Source organism: Bos grunniens, chromosome 13 (genome assembly GCF_055505025.1).
Source record: "Bos grunniens cultivar Pamir isolate PY7600 chromosome 13, Bosgru_T2T1.0, whole genome shotgun sequence".
NCBI lineage: Eukaryota > Metazoa > Chordata > Mammalia > Artiodactyla > Bovidae > Bos > Bos grunniens.
Genome location: NC_141177.1, coordinates 82819373 through 82834106, shown reverse-complemented (window position 1 = coordinate 82834106; position 14734 = coordinate 82819373). Strand labels below are relative to the sequence as shown.

The 14734-nt window shown below is 36.9% G+C and overlaps 1 protein-coding gene across 2 annotated transcripts in view; it reads left to right on the top strand.

The window, feature by feature from the left end:
* Nucleotides 1–14734, top strand: part of PLCB1 (phospholipase C beta 1) — an 863757-nt gene that overhangs the window by 605744 nt on the left and 243279 nt on the right. For both annotated transcript variants that reach the window (XM_086335157.1, XM_086335158.1), the window contains exons 6-9: nt 244–297; nt 1318–1393; nt 10121–10221; nt 11447–11613. In XM_086335157.1, the coding sequence (XP_086191283.1) occupies nt 244–297; nt 1318–1393; nt 10121–10221; nt 11447–11613 (398 nt within the window). The remainder of the gene's footprint in view (nt 1–243; nt 298–1317; nt 1394–10120; nt 10222–11446; nt 11614–14734) is intronic.

Genomic DNA, 14734 nt, shown 5'->3' with positions numbered 1-14734 from the left:
AAAGGCAGGATAATGGTTTGCTCTTGGGGGACCAGCTCTGGAAGGGGCATGAGAAGGGCTCCTGGGGTTCTATTAAAATAAGAATATTCTTTTTCTTGATGTGGGTGCTGATTGCAGAAACCTGGACAATAGGTGAAAATTCAGCCAACTGTACATATGAAAAAGCCTTTTTCTATGCATTTGATTCTTCAATAAAAAGCTTTTTTTAAAAAAATTAAACACTGTTTTCTGCTTCTCCAACAGGTATACTAAACTTAAGCTGCAAGTCACTCCAGAAGGACGCATTCCTCTCAAAAAGTAAGCTGTGCAAGCGATTCCCATTATTTTCTATTTCTGTTTCCTCAGAGACCTGAATCTGTGCTGTGCCTCTGCTCTGGTCCAGGGGAGCCTGGAGCTGTGTGGTCGCCAGGCCCCACATGCACTGTATGTGCATTGGTGCAGCTGCTTTCCTCACAGAGGTTTCCTGGGCTTCCTCCTTCCCCGTGGCGTCACTTTCAAGGAACACCAAAGCAGGAAGTGGGTGGAGGGGATGGGAGACCTTTGCTGTTAAACCTAAAAGAACATCTGAGACCCAGATTTAGTGTAGGAATGGGAATTAGGCAACCGTGATGCCTCTTTCTTCCAAGATGACACTAGCCTTGAAAAAAGGGTTGCAAACTCAAATGTCAACAGAAGTTAGGCAGAGAACATCCATGACAAAGCAGGCCAGGGGCAAGAAGGAAAACTGAAGAATGAAATCTGTCTCAAAGAGACAAGGATAACTCAGCTCTACCAGATTTCCCATGGGGCTAGTGGTTTCCAGGTGATAGATTTCCTAATGTTTCAATAGAACCCATAAATCCAAATTATTAAACTGTCCATTATTTAAGTTATATATTTTAAAGCAAAATCACTGACCAAAAAAGTGCATTTCTAGACCATATTCAGTCAAAAGCCTTCAACTTTTGACAGCTACCAGTGAGCTTCTGCTCATAAAAAGGTATTAATTAATAATAATATTAACAATGTACACTTTCAGAGCAGTGGGTAGCAGCAAGGAAACAAAATTGTTAAGATATTTATTTTAAAGCTTAATACTAGAAGCATTTTTAATGCAATGGTTTTTAATTGGGTCATCATTGTCTCAAAATATTAATTTTCTATTAGACACTTTGATTTTGAAAAGCACACACATATATCTCTCAGAGCGCAGATGCTGATACTGGAGCAAGTGTTATATTTTAGGTCTTTACAGGTGAGGGATGCCGAGGTTTGAGTGAGTGGGGTGTTGCGGCTGGCATCTGCAGCTCTCTCACCTGGCCTGCTTTCCCTTCACAGCATATACCGCCTGTTCTCAGCAGACCGGAAGCGAGTCGAGACAGCTTTAGAGGCTTGTAGTCTTCCATCTTCAAGGGTGAGCATGACGCCTTCCTAAAATTACCACTGCTTAATAGCTCTGGATAATCATGCTAAAATATACCATGCCCTGATATTATCCAAACATTTTTAAAGTTAAGAATATGACTTATTTGTTAATATTTACAATATATGGGTCTCTATGTATCTTTTTCAATCCCGTAATCCCAGTATTTTCAATAAGAAAGCCCCTTGTTCTTTGTAAATTTTTTAAAAAAATAACCAACTAATGCCAAAAATGTATTGGCAAAAAAATATTAACATTATCAAGAATTTAAGCTGCTCATTAATAACAAATCCTTTCTTGATGTTCCTTGAGATATTAACTGATGATTAAGAATTATGATTAGGAGGATTTTAAAATATTAATTTCATTTTATCTCCCTTTTAAAAGTCTAGGTTTAAGACTGATAAGTTAATAAGTAGAATGGCAGTACATTTTTATAAATAAATGTTATTTGCATACTATGCAGGGCAGTGCTCAAAAGGCTTTGTCTGGGAAGGGTGCAGAATCAAAACATTTTGGATGTTGCCTACTTTGCACCTAAGTGACAGATAGGTGAGAGGACAAGGATGTGAGATGCTTTTGGTTTTTCGCCTAGTGCGTTTGAGGCACGTAGTATATTACGGAGAAGGCAATGGCACCCCACTCCAGTACTCTTGCCTAGAAAATCCCATGGATGGAGGGGCCTGGTAGGCTGCAGTCCATGGGGTCGCTAGGAGTCGGATACAACTGAGCGACTTCCCTTTCACTTTTCACTTTCATGCATTGGAGAAGGAAATGGCAACCCACTCCAGTGTTCTTGCCTGGAGAATCCCAGGGACGGGGAGCCTGGTGGCTGCCGTCTGGGGGGTCGCACAGAGTCGGACACAACTGAAGTGACTTAGCAGCAGCAGCAGCACTATACATTAACCTCCTAAAAAAAGTAATTTGCCTTCATTTAAATGCATTTCTACATACTTGGTTCTAAAACAATTTACTGTTGTTTCTGGGGTAACTGGGTATATTGCATAAAACCTTTTTCTTGTCCTCTATGCAGAACACTCCTTTCTTTTACAAATTATTTTTATCCTCGTATCTAAGCAACAAGTAAGCAAAAATAACACTTATACCCAAGAAAGAACCTCTGAGTCTCTTGAAACATACTGGCAACATTGAAGTTGCACTGAATGAAGTTGAGAAAACATTCTTAAATTGTGAATAAGTTATGAAAAGTGTCAAGAGCTGTTGCGTTGGCCAGTTCTTATTGAGAATTTTTTTGAAAAAAAAAAATGAAACAGATTAAAGACTTTTGTAGGTAACAGAAAAGAAAAGAGTGACTGTTTGCTGTCAGTCTCTTGCTGTCTGTGGAAAAAGTTGCTGATGCTGCAAACAGGACAGAACTATGGAAGGGCTCCCCAAAACGTTTCAGCATCACTTTAATAAGCAAAAGAAAATGATCAAGCTTGTTATTATTGCTCTTTTGTTTCATGCTTTGGAGCCAGAAGATGTAACAGTTAAGATCCTGTCCTTGACTCAACAAATATGTCTTTTTTAAATTCGACCTGTAGTATTTTTTCTTATTTTTTTAATTGAAAAATAATTGATTTATGTGTGTTGATTATGCTCTACAGCAAAATGATTCCACTATGAATACAGTTTTTTCCTATGCTATACAGTAGAACCTTGTTATTTATTTATCCTGTATATTAATATAATAGTTCAGTTCAGTTCAGTTGCTCAGTTGTGTCCGACTCTTTGCGACCCCATGAATCACAGCACACCAGGCCTCCCTGTCCATCACCAACTCCCGGAGTTCACTCAGACTCACGTCCATCAAGTCGGTGATGCCATCCAGCCATCTCATCCTCTGTCATCCCCTTCTCCTCCTGCCCCTAATCCCTCCCAGCATCAGAGTCTTTTCCAATGAGTCAACTCTTCGCATGAGGTGGCCCAAGTACTGGAGTTTCAGCTTTTGCATCATTCCTTCCAAAGAACACCCAGGGCTGATCTCCTTTAGAATGGACTGGTTGGATCTCCTTGCAGTCCAAGGAATTCTCAAGAGTCTTCTCCAACACCACAGTTCAAAAGCATCAATTCTTTGGTACTCAGCTTTCTTCACAGTCCAACTCTCACATCCATACATGACCACTGGGAAAACCATAGCCTTGACTAGACGAACCTTTGTTGGCAAAGTAATGTCTCTGCTTTTGAATATGCTATCTAGGTTGGTCATAACTTTCCTTCCAAGGAGTAAGCGTCTTTTAATTTCATGTCTGCAGTCACCATCTGCAGTGATTTTGGAGCCCAGAAAAATAAAGTCTGACACTTAGCATCTGCTAATCCCAAACCACTAATCCACCCCTCCCCCCATCTCCCCCTCACCTCACCTTTTCCCTTTGGTAACCCTAAATTTGTTTTTGATATCTCTGAGTCTGTTTCTATTTCATAGGTAGATTCATTTGAGCCATATTCTATATTCCACATATAAGTAAAATCACATAGTATTCTTTCTCTGTCTATTTTATTTCACTAAGCACGATGCTCTCCAAGTCTGTCCGTGTTGCTGCAAATAGCATTATTTAATTCTTCTTTAAGGATGAATGGTATTCCATTATATACACCACGTATATTCCACTATATTTTTATCCACACCTTCTTTATCCATTCAGACTCAAGGAGTATCTCTTGAGCTCTTATTGTGTGCCCTCCATCCCTGATAATATGGTAGTGAGAAAAATAAAATTCCAGTCCCAGGATTCAAGGACTATACATTCTCTGAGGGTGCCAGTTAAAAAATTCAACTGACACATGTAAATTGGGGAAAACGCCATGAACAAATGGAATGGAGCATTGCTATTGAGAATAAGAGAAATTCATTCCAGAAAAAGAAAACTGTGCAGCACCATGAGTCTGGAAAAAGTTTACCAGTTTAAGTAACTGTAAAAATATCACTGTTTTAAGCATGAAAAAAGAAGCGTGAAACATTTAGAAAGATGTGCAAAGAATTTGTTTTCTCTGTAGTTGTTCCTGATTTGACCTTTACCTGATTTGACCTAACATCTTGTTGTGGGGGAGGAGATAAAAAATGTTAACTTGTTACTATAAATCTAGCCAAGGGAAAAAGGAATAGAAGAAACTGAATAGAAAATCAAATCCATCAATCAGTTCTCTGCAAATTACAACTTTCTAAACAATTGGATTCTGAGAATTCAGTCAATAATTACAAATTGAGTCTTTATAATCCACTGTGTCTTTTATTTATAGGTTTGCACTTTCAAACCAGTGTCAACTGGAGACATTTTTAAAGGAAAATGAGATTCAAATAGCAGGGTTTAAATTGAAACAATATTTATCTTTAGTAAATTAAATGTTATGACAATTTTCTGAAAACAAATTGGAGATTTAAAAAAAAATCAACCTCCATCATAAAGTTTTTAAAACTCATTATTCACAGTAAAGTATACTCTACTTGGAGGAGTGGTAGAATTAGATGCTGTGAAAAGATCTATAAACCAAAGTCAGTTTCAGAGCTAGGAAACACATGTTTCCTGGAACTGGCTATATATTTTGAATCTTTGCTGTAATTTCATATCTACAGAACAGTGGCTCTAGAAAATATCCACTAATTACCAAAGGTGTACTGACAAGAGGTGTTTTAAACGCTTCACAGAAGAAAAGGTTACATAAATGGCAGATTGTGTTAATTACGGTACATATGGGGAGCCTCGTACAGCCGGTGGTTGTGCAAACTCATTTGAAAGGACCCTGATGCTGGGAAAGGTTGAAGGTGGGAAGAGACGGGGATGACAGAGGATGAGATGGTCGGATGGCATCACCGACTCAATGGATATGAGTTTGGGTAAACTCTGGGAGTTGGTGATGGACAGGGAGGCCTGGAGTGCTGCAGTCGCAGAGAGTCAGACACGACTGAGTGACTGGACTGAACTGAACTGTTCAACTAGGTTTAATTGTGTTCTGTAAATAGATACATTACCAGAAATACTGTGGATATCCTGTTGTGATTTTTTTAAACATTATCTTTGTGCACATTGTTAGGGATAATTAATGTGCTTGAACTCGTATCCTGATCAACATGATCCATCGAAATAACAATAACAATAACCTTAATGGGTACTCCTTTAGCTATTTCAATTGCTTATTAAAGTTACCTTAATTGTTTAAAAGTAGTACTGTATGTAAAAAGAGAGGCAAACCAATGACTGTCTTCTATTAATAATCCAAATATATATTTCAGTGAGAACTTTGAGACCTTTCCATATTCATAAAATTGGTACTTTGCCCACAAGCTTTCTGAGAACAGAAAATAATTTACTTGCACCAAATTCCCTTAGATTTAAGGCTTTTTTAACTTGAAAAAAAGCTTAGTGACATTTGGAATCACATTATAATCTTGGCATAGCACTGGCCTTTTAATGAAAAAAATAGGAATAAATCTATGTATTTTTTAAATAATAAATTTTACTATAGCTATCAACATACATGTAATACAACCCCCCCAAAAAAAGTGATTATTTTGGATTTACAGAATTTGATACATTTTAGTAAAGAATAGTATGAATGAAATTCACAAAAGAACTTCTCCCAGGATAACTGCAATATGTTGACTTTCTCCTATACCTTATACCCAGAATGTAAATTAGGAATAGAGTTACTTATTCAACTGTGAATGTTAAAATCACTAATACACAATTCCATTTTAGAACCACATTAAGTATTTGGTTCATTATCAGTAGCTTACTTGTAATTATTTCACATCCTCTCTGGCTGTAACTTTTGTTTTATCTCTTTAGAACAAAAATATTAAGAGCAGGTTGAAATCCTGAATTTACTGGAAAATGATTCATTTATTAGGCAAGATAAAATGTGCATGTGGACTCCTTATTCATTAGAGTCCACTGAAATTAATGTTTCAGAATAACACTTCTGAATGTTAAATAATTATTTATTACAGAGTTTTTAAATCTATAAATGTATAAATAAGAAAATACAAACAATATCCAAAAACTGGCTTGAAATTTAGTTTTCTGGATTACAGCATGAGTTGAGGAATCAAGAAACCTTAATTTAAAACATAGAAAACCTGCCCCCACCAACTTGATGCCATAGACAAGTTTTCAAAACTCCCATCTCCTTAGTGTTTGTATCTGTAAAAGTGATCACTAACCATTCCGACCTCATAGAGCTGACAAGGAGTTAAATGAAAGCATTCAAGTAAAGCTCCTGGATCTATATGCTTGGCATATAGTAAGTGCTCAATAAATATTTATTCTTATTATCCTCTGAGAATTATTTATATGCATATATAAATATGCATATCTCTCTCTTTTTTATGTACATGTATTTTTTCCCAGATTCTTTTTTTCCCTTATGGAGCATCATGAAATACTGAGTATGGCTCCTTGTGCTATGCAGTAGGTCCTCGTTGGTTATCTACTTTACGTACAGAAGTGTGTGTGTATTAACCCCAAGCTCCTGGTTTACCCCTCCTCGCCCTTCTCCTTTGGTGACCATAAGTTTGTTTCTATGCCTCCGGGTTTATTTCTGTTTTGTATGTAAGTTCATTTGTGTCATTTGTTAGGATTCTACATATAAATGATATAATATTTGTCTTTGTCCGGCTTACTTCACTTTGTTATTTTTAATTTGGCACGTAGGTATTTCATAACGTGTTTTTGGGATCTGGAAATGTGAACACCATCGGTACTACCTTCAAGTTATGCTGAAGGTAGATTCTTTGTATTCAACCACAGAATTGAAGCAACTCCATTTTTAATGAAAATACTTTGTAGTTTCTGGAATAAATGGGCCTGATTCAGACTGTATTAGCCTTCTTAATCCTTCTTCCAAAAAAGTTTGATAATAATGGCAACAAATAATCATTGATGATCTGTTTTGTGTTGGAGGCATGATGAGGTAAACGAAGTCCTGGACCACAAGACAGATCTAAGGTCTGGTGCCATAGCCTGAGGGAATTCAGCAAACATTCATCAGGTGTATATTATCTGCCAGGCATTATTCTAGAGACACAAAGGAATTAAATAAGAGCTAGTGCGCCTTATTCAAAAACACACAGTCTAGTCGATGATCAGAAATATAAAAACTAAAGGAAACTGTGTGGTGGGTGCTATAGAGAAGGTACATGCAGGTGGATTGCAGACACGCAAAACAAGAACGTGTCATCTCTACCTGGTTGGTTAAGACGTGTTCACAGAAGAGTGTCTGACGTTTTGGTATGCTCTTGAGCCTCATCCTTGGGTTTCGTCCTGCTCAAACACAATGAGTCTGTTCTATCCACTTTACCAAATCATGAGACCCTGGAAAATAAAATACGTGAATGATCTTTGCACATTCCAGCCTTACTTAAAATGTAAGGAATTATTAACTGACCATAGCTTTTCCCTCAATATCTCCTCCATATTCTTTCACTTTAGCTTTCAGTGATGCTCATTTCAACTTATTGCTCCAAAACGTTTTTCCCTCATTTTTACCCACTGACCCCAAAGGGTATCCTCATCAGTCAAGTTGGGCCAAAGAAAAATGAAACTGTATTGAAACATTTTCCATTTTCTAGGTGCTAACATCCGACTGGTAATAAAAGTAATATTGTGTTTATTCAGATTATTTCATCAATGTGTTCCCTCTAATAAGAAGTTCTAATTTATAGCTGGTAAATTAAAAAATAGAGTTTTAGTAAAGTATGTCATTTTATGAAATGTGTATGGACTCTTTTGTAAATGGCTTTAGTTGAATCTGATGTCTTGTGGGAAGCATATTTGCTATCAACTTCCATCTTTTTCATAAATTACATTCATTCATTTAGTAAATATTTATTATGGACCCGCTATATGCTACAGAGACTGAGAAGTTAACAAGCAACACACAGGTCCTAGTTTGTGTCGGTCTGCAGGTTAGCAAGTAACACGGAAAACTGTACAGTTGGAAGCACAAAACCACGTTAAATAAGAACTGAAACAGGAGACAAGATGGTGTGAGGGTAGCACAGAATGGAAATTAAAACCTGGTGTAGGAGGAAGAGGTTTTAAGCTAAGACAAGAAGGGAGGAAGATAAAGGAAGCCGCTAAGAAAAGGAAGACAATGATTGATACCTTCGACAAAATCTGCTTGTATGCTTTTAGTGAGATCAGGAGGAGGGCAAGTAGAGTGAGCTCTAAATAGTAATGAAATAGTGGGGAGTATAAGAGAACAAATTTGGGGTTCATCAACTCCAATAAAGTCTGATGCTTGAGTTGGCCAAATGAGGCACTGATTATTTCCTGGAGATTTGTTTTTAAATCTCTCTTCCCTGTATCTCTCGGAATAGCAATGCTCATTTTTGTCTATTTTCAAAGCTACTTATAAGAGACATGGGTGTCTAACTCAGAGAGTGTGGCAGTTAAAAAAGTGTACATTCTCCAGTCAAAAGGATTTCTCTCACTTTGTAAATTAAATGGAATTTTGGAAACCTGTTCATAGGTTAAACTTTTCCCCATTTTATGAGTGGCAAAACATCATGAAACAATATGTTGGAATTTCCTTCTTGGAACTGGCTGCTTGTACTCATGATTTCAAAGTTAGTGTCCAGGTAACTGAGCTTAATCATTTAATGCTTCTTGCTATATATAAATGATATGCGTTGTTTGGTTGTCTCAAAATGCTATTTTGCAAAATGGACTTTTTTCCTGTTCTATAAATCAATTTAGTAAAGAAAATGTTATTTTATTTATTCATTTCTCAAATATAGGACTCCTGCTGTTTGCCAAGTGGTGAGCTAAGTTTTCTTATCTGTTAGCAAGCAGTGCAGTCTCAGACAATAATTTTTAGATACTTCTATAAAAATATATTTACAAAAATATGTATGTGGTAAAAGGAAGGATGTTTTCTTTGATTTAAGGGCTTAAAAATAAAAATAATCATATAAACACATACCCGAAATAGGAAAAGCGGCGTGAAGAGTGTCCTTCCTGTTAACAAATGCTGGAAGACATGCTTCCAGTTTCCATGGCAGCTGCACTAAACAGACAGTTTAGTCACAGAAGTCAGCTTTTATATCAGTGACTTGCTTTCTAAACAGTAGGACTGAGGGGAATCAGTGACCAATAATGACTGGTGTCCTACTTAGGAAAACTGTGTTGCAACTTATCAGTTTACTTTAAAAAAGAAAGAACACTGTTTGAAAAAAAAAAAAGACACAAAATTGGAATTTTATGTTTTCATTTTGAAAATATCTTTCTCCAGGTTCTTGAAAGAAAAATACATTCATTCAAAAGTCTGCTAAACAGCACATAAGCAATGTGAATGTCCTTCATGCCACTGATCTGTACACTTAAAAGTGGTGAAAATGACTTATTTATGTTCTGTGTATTTTATCACAATTAAAAATGAGGTTAAAGTCACCAGGAAAAGCAACCTAAAAGAAAAAAATTGCTGAACAGACCATGTTTCACTAGGTCTAACTTACTTTAGAAATTGCCTTAACATCCCTTCAGAAGGAGAAAACTCTTAAGCTTAAAATATAATGAGAAAACAGAAAATTAGTTTTTGGTACCTCAAAAACTAGTGTCCCTGTAATGCTAGCCCATAGATGCTTTCTGAGTGCTTACCCTGAGCTCTTAAAAGAAAAGAAAGAGGAAAGGAGGAGGGAAGGAGGAAAGAGAGACAAAACAGGGAGGAAAGATAATGAAGAAAAAGACCATTTACTGACCCTCTTATTTTATTCCCCAGAATGATTCGATACCTCAAGAAGATTTCACTCCTGAAGTGTACAGAGTTTTCCTGAACAACCTTTGTCCTCGACCTGAAATTGATAACATCTTTTCCGAATTGTAAGAGAATACATTTTAACCTGTTTGTTCCTGCTTACAGTGGTACTCAGTGGTACTCAGTGTGGCTGTAGTGGAGTGGTAGAGGGAGATGTCAGAAATTCTTTGTACAATGAGTAACAGCAGTGTTTCTGCGTCATTTGTTGGAGACCATCACACATTCCTACCTCTGAGGTTCAATCACTGCTTGTAATGAGTGAAATTTGCTGTGACTTGTTGCAGGGTGTCATTGTCTTAATATTCTCGAGGGTCTCTGCATGGTTTGAAGACTGTGGCTAGAACTGAGTGGCATGTAGGCAAGAGTCTTTGCAGAGATAGTCTCATGTTGTAGAAAGAATGCTGAACCGGGAACCTGTCATCATACTTCTCTGCATTGCATCAGTGAAATGAGAATTTCAGATCACTAACCCTCCCCCCCAGCTGAAAATTGTTTGCTTTTATATTAGAAATTATACAGACATTACTTTTTTTAAATGATTTTTTTAAGAAGCAAATCAAAACACCAAGGCAAATATGGGGAAGTAGCAATTTAACCTCCTTGATACACTGAAATCCACATGCTGACAGACCAATCCAAAATTGATAAGCTAAATAAAAATTTTTTTCATATGGAAATCAAGCACAGTACTTTGCTGAGTTCATTGCCACCAGTTATTGATAGAACATCTGCAACATCTGTACCTCTGAACTTGTCTTTGGGTTGTCAACGGGATTGAAATGGGAAGTTTGAATCACACTACATTTCAGAGTTATAGACTCTTGCTGAAACATAATGTTAATGAAAAGGAAAATGTCCCCAATCATATTTGTTCTTTTTAGTAATGAGTAATAAATACATCTTTAGGGTGATTAAGCAGAATATGAGAATTTGATGACTAAACCAGTTTAGCATCATAATCAAAACAGCAACCCATAACCTGTGTTCCCTTTAGAGTGCTGCACCTTCACACACAGAATACATGTTCCCTACTGTGGTTTTCTTTTGCATCTGGTATAGTTCAAGGGCATTGGGATTTGGTGGCAGTCATTGCAAAGTGTTTGCATCCCACAGAGATACAGCAGTTGTGATGGAGCAACACAGTGTGTTTAGGGCAAGATAGGAATTCCAGTATAGCATGCTCTTGCCAGGTATGGCAGGCATTTATTTCTACAGAGCTGCTAAATGCAAATACATGCATGAGACTTGACAGAAAAACCTGCTAATTTCCTGGTGTTTAACTGTTTTTAGTGGTGCCAAAAGCAAACCATACCTTACAGTTGATCAGATGATGGATTTTATCAACCTCAAGCAGCGAGATCCCCGGCTAAATGAAATACTTTACCCACCTTTAAAGCAAGAGCAAGTCCAAGTGTTGATTGAGAAGTATGAACCTAACAACAGCCTCGCCAAAAAAGGTCAGTTCACTTTTTCCCACACCAGAATGAGGCTCGAGTTCTAATTGTGAGTGGGCCACTCTTCATAGTCACGGACATCAAGGGTCATTTAGGGTTTTTTGTTTTTTTTTTTTAAGTTTGGTATGTGATGTTTATCTGGTGGCTCATTTGGTAAAGAATCTGCCTGCACTACAGGAGACCTGGGTTTGATCTCTGGCTTGGGAAGATCCCCTAGAGAAGGAAATAGCAACCTACTCTAGTATTGCTGCATGGGAAATCCCACGGACAGAGGAGCCTGGTAGACTACAGTCCATGGGGTCACAAAGAGTCAGCCATGACTGAGCAACAAAGCCGTCGCCATCACTGTGTGATGTTTGTGTTGTTGTTATGTATACATGTGTATGTAACATCATTTTGGGGACTTCCCAGGTGGTGCTCGTGGTGAAGAACCCACCTGCCAATGCAGGAGACTTAAGAGATGTGGGTTCAATCCCTGGGCTGGGAAGATCCCCTGGAGGAAGGCATGGCAACCAGCTCCGGTATTTTTACCTGGAGAATCCCCTGGACAGAGGAGCCTGACGGGCAACAGTCCATGGGGTTGCAAAGAGTCAGACACAACTGAAGTGACTTAGCGTGCATGCAACATTGTTTTTTAAATGTCTAATCATTTGTTTTGTTTTAAATTTTCCCCATGACTGAATGCACCTTTCTTCAGACAGGATACTCACTATCTTAAAAATTACCCTTTTGGTTCTGTTTCTAGTTCTGTGACATGACCCACAGATATTTCTAAATCACTAACACTGAAGAGAATACTCAATCCATTAGAACCTTATCTTATTCTAGCTTACACTATTGAATTTTTCCACTTGAAATAATATTTTAAACTTTGTTCTTCTGTGCTTAAAGAATTTAGTGTTTGTAAGAGGAAAAAACTGGTATCAGATTGATGAACTAAATTGCCAGAAAGTTATTGAAATATTTATATCTTTGATTCTGGAGAAAAGACTTGCAAAAATAAATCATGAAAATTCAGTTTCAAGGAGTTTCTAATCGTATTAATATGTGACATCATTGTCTCTGAACTGGATCATCAGTTCTTCCTTTATCACTAGTGACCAAGTCTCCCTGGATTGAAATTCCTTCACTGAGAAAATTAGTATGTTATTACTGATGTTACTGTAAATTGCCTAGATATTGTCCAACTTGGACAATATTCCATAAGGAGTAAAGAAAATAAAGTGCAATTAAATAATTATTAAGAAGAAATATATTTCCTGTTAATATGCAAGTAATTCATAAGTAACAGACAGCTCTGGTAAGCTTATGGTCATTAATAAGAATAGTTATCATAAAAGTAGATTTAAAAGTTAGTTTTGCATATTGCATTTTTTTCTGGAACTAGTCCTCTAAATGAGAAATGGAAGTATTTATTAATATCAAAGTAATATTCTTTCCTGGAGAATCCCATGGATAGAGGAGCCTGGTGGGCTACAGTTCATGGGGTCGCAAAGAGTCGGACACGACTGAGCGACTTCACTAACGAACTAATATCTTATCATTAATTCTATTCTACATGTTATTAGTTGAGAATTTAGAGATGATTTACTTTAGTTTTTAGTTTTATTACTTTACATATTTTCATTCTAGTCTGTTTCTGTGTCAGGCACTTTGCCTTTGCTGTAGCATCATTCTTGCCGTTGCTGACGTTGAAGGAAACGACTGGCCCAACAGCACATGTTGGTGTTGCCAGGCCAGCCCTCCAGCCTCCTCAGGTCTGGTGCTCTTTCTTCCCTGGTGCCATAGACTTGGGATTTCTCCCTATCATTAAACCAGAGACTCCTCGGGAATTTCGCATGGATAGCTTGACCGTTCCCTTCTGAAGTCCAAACTTCGCCAAAAATAACTAACAGTGTTTTAACAAGTCCGACAAGACTTCTAAAAACAGCCCATGACACCAGGAAAACAAAAAGCTCTTGTGAAACCGATGAGGCCCTTCAGAATCTAAACCGTGCCCGTTTCTCATCCCCTCACACCACACTGCTGATGGTCCGAACTTCATCTAGTGTGTGACACCCCATACATGACTCAGACAAAGTAGAGGATACAAAGGAAAATGTTCTGATAGGTTATTGTAAAACTCTGTCATCCTGGAGAAACCAATTTTGATTCTAATGGAAATTAAGATTAGACTCTTGCAAATGCAAGAGTGTTTAGTGCCGTTTTGCAGCCATACTAGATATAAATTCCATAATCATGCAGACATATATAATTCAGGTATATTTAATACAGCAACTCTGAGGACTTACCTGGTTAAAGACTCCATGCTTCCACTGCAGGGGGTTTGTGTTCAATCTCTGGTCAGGGAATTAAGATCTCACAAAACAAAACCAATAAATGAATAAATAAAATTTAAGACATAAAATAGCAATTTAATTTATTTTTCTACAACTTTATTTTTTCTACACCTTCATATGGTAATTGATTGTGAAGTCTCCATGTCAGCCTTGATGTGATTTTTTTTAACCACAGTATTCATTTCTCAATCCCAAAACTTCAATAAGAAGATGAACTTGTGATGTCTCACACCAAGTCGTTTTGTCTGCTGCTTGGGCTCTGTTTATGTGAACAACAAAGATTAGAGAAGATTGTTTTGTTTTTCTAGAAACTGTTGTAACATTGTCAAAAGGATAACAATTTTGAAATATGTGTTTGTAGTAATAAGAAATAGTTGGATTAGACTTCAATTTTTTAGTAACGAAGACTTTGAGATATTTTTTCCAAATTTGTTCAAAGTTTTTTTTGACATTGCAGTTCATATTATTTGATGTTTGACTTTTAACATATTTTTAGGAACTCCTTTATATGTCCAACAAAGTACAATTTAATAAAGTATTTATTATATGGCTTCATTGATTGATATGCAAGGAAATTAGCTTTCATTTATTATGTGACTTTCAAAATATACATTATCATTTTGCAAAGCAGGAAACCAAATCTTTGAGATCAAATGTATACCTGTGGCGGATTCATGTTGATATATGGCAAAACCAATACAATATTGTAAAGTTAAAAAAAAAAATAAGATCTCATATCAAGATACTCTTCAAAAAAGCAGTTTTTAATTTTCAATGAGCTAATA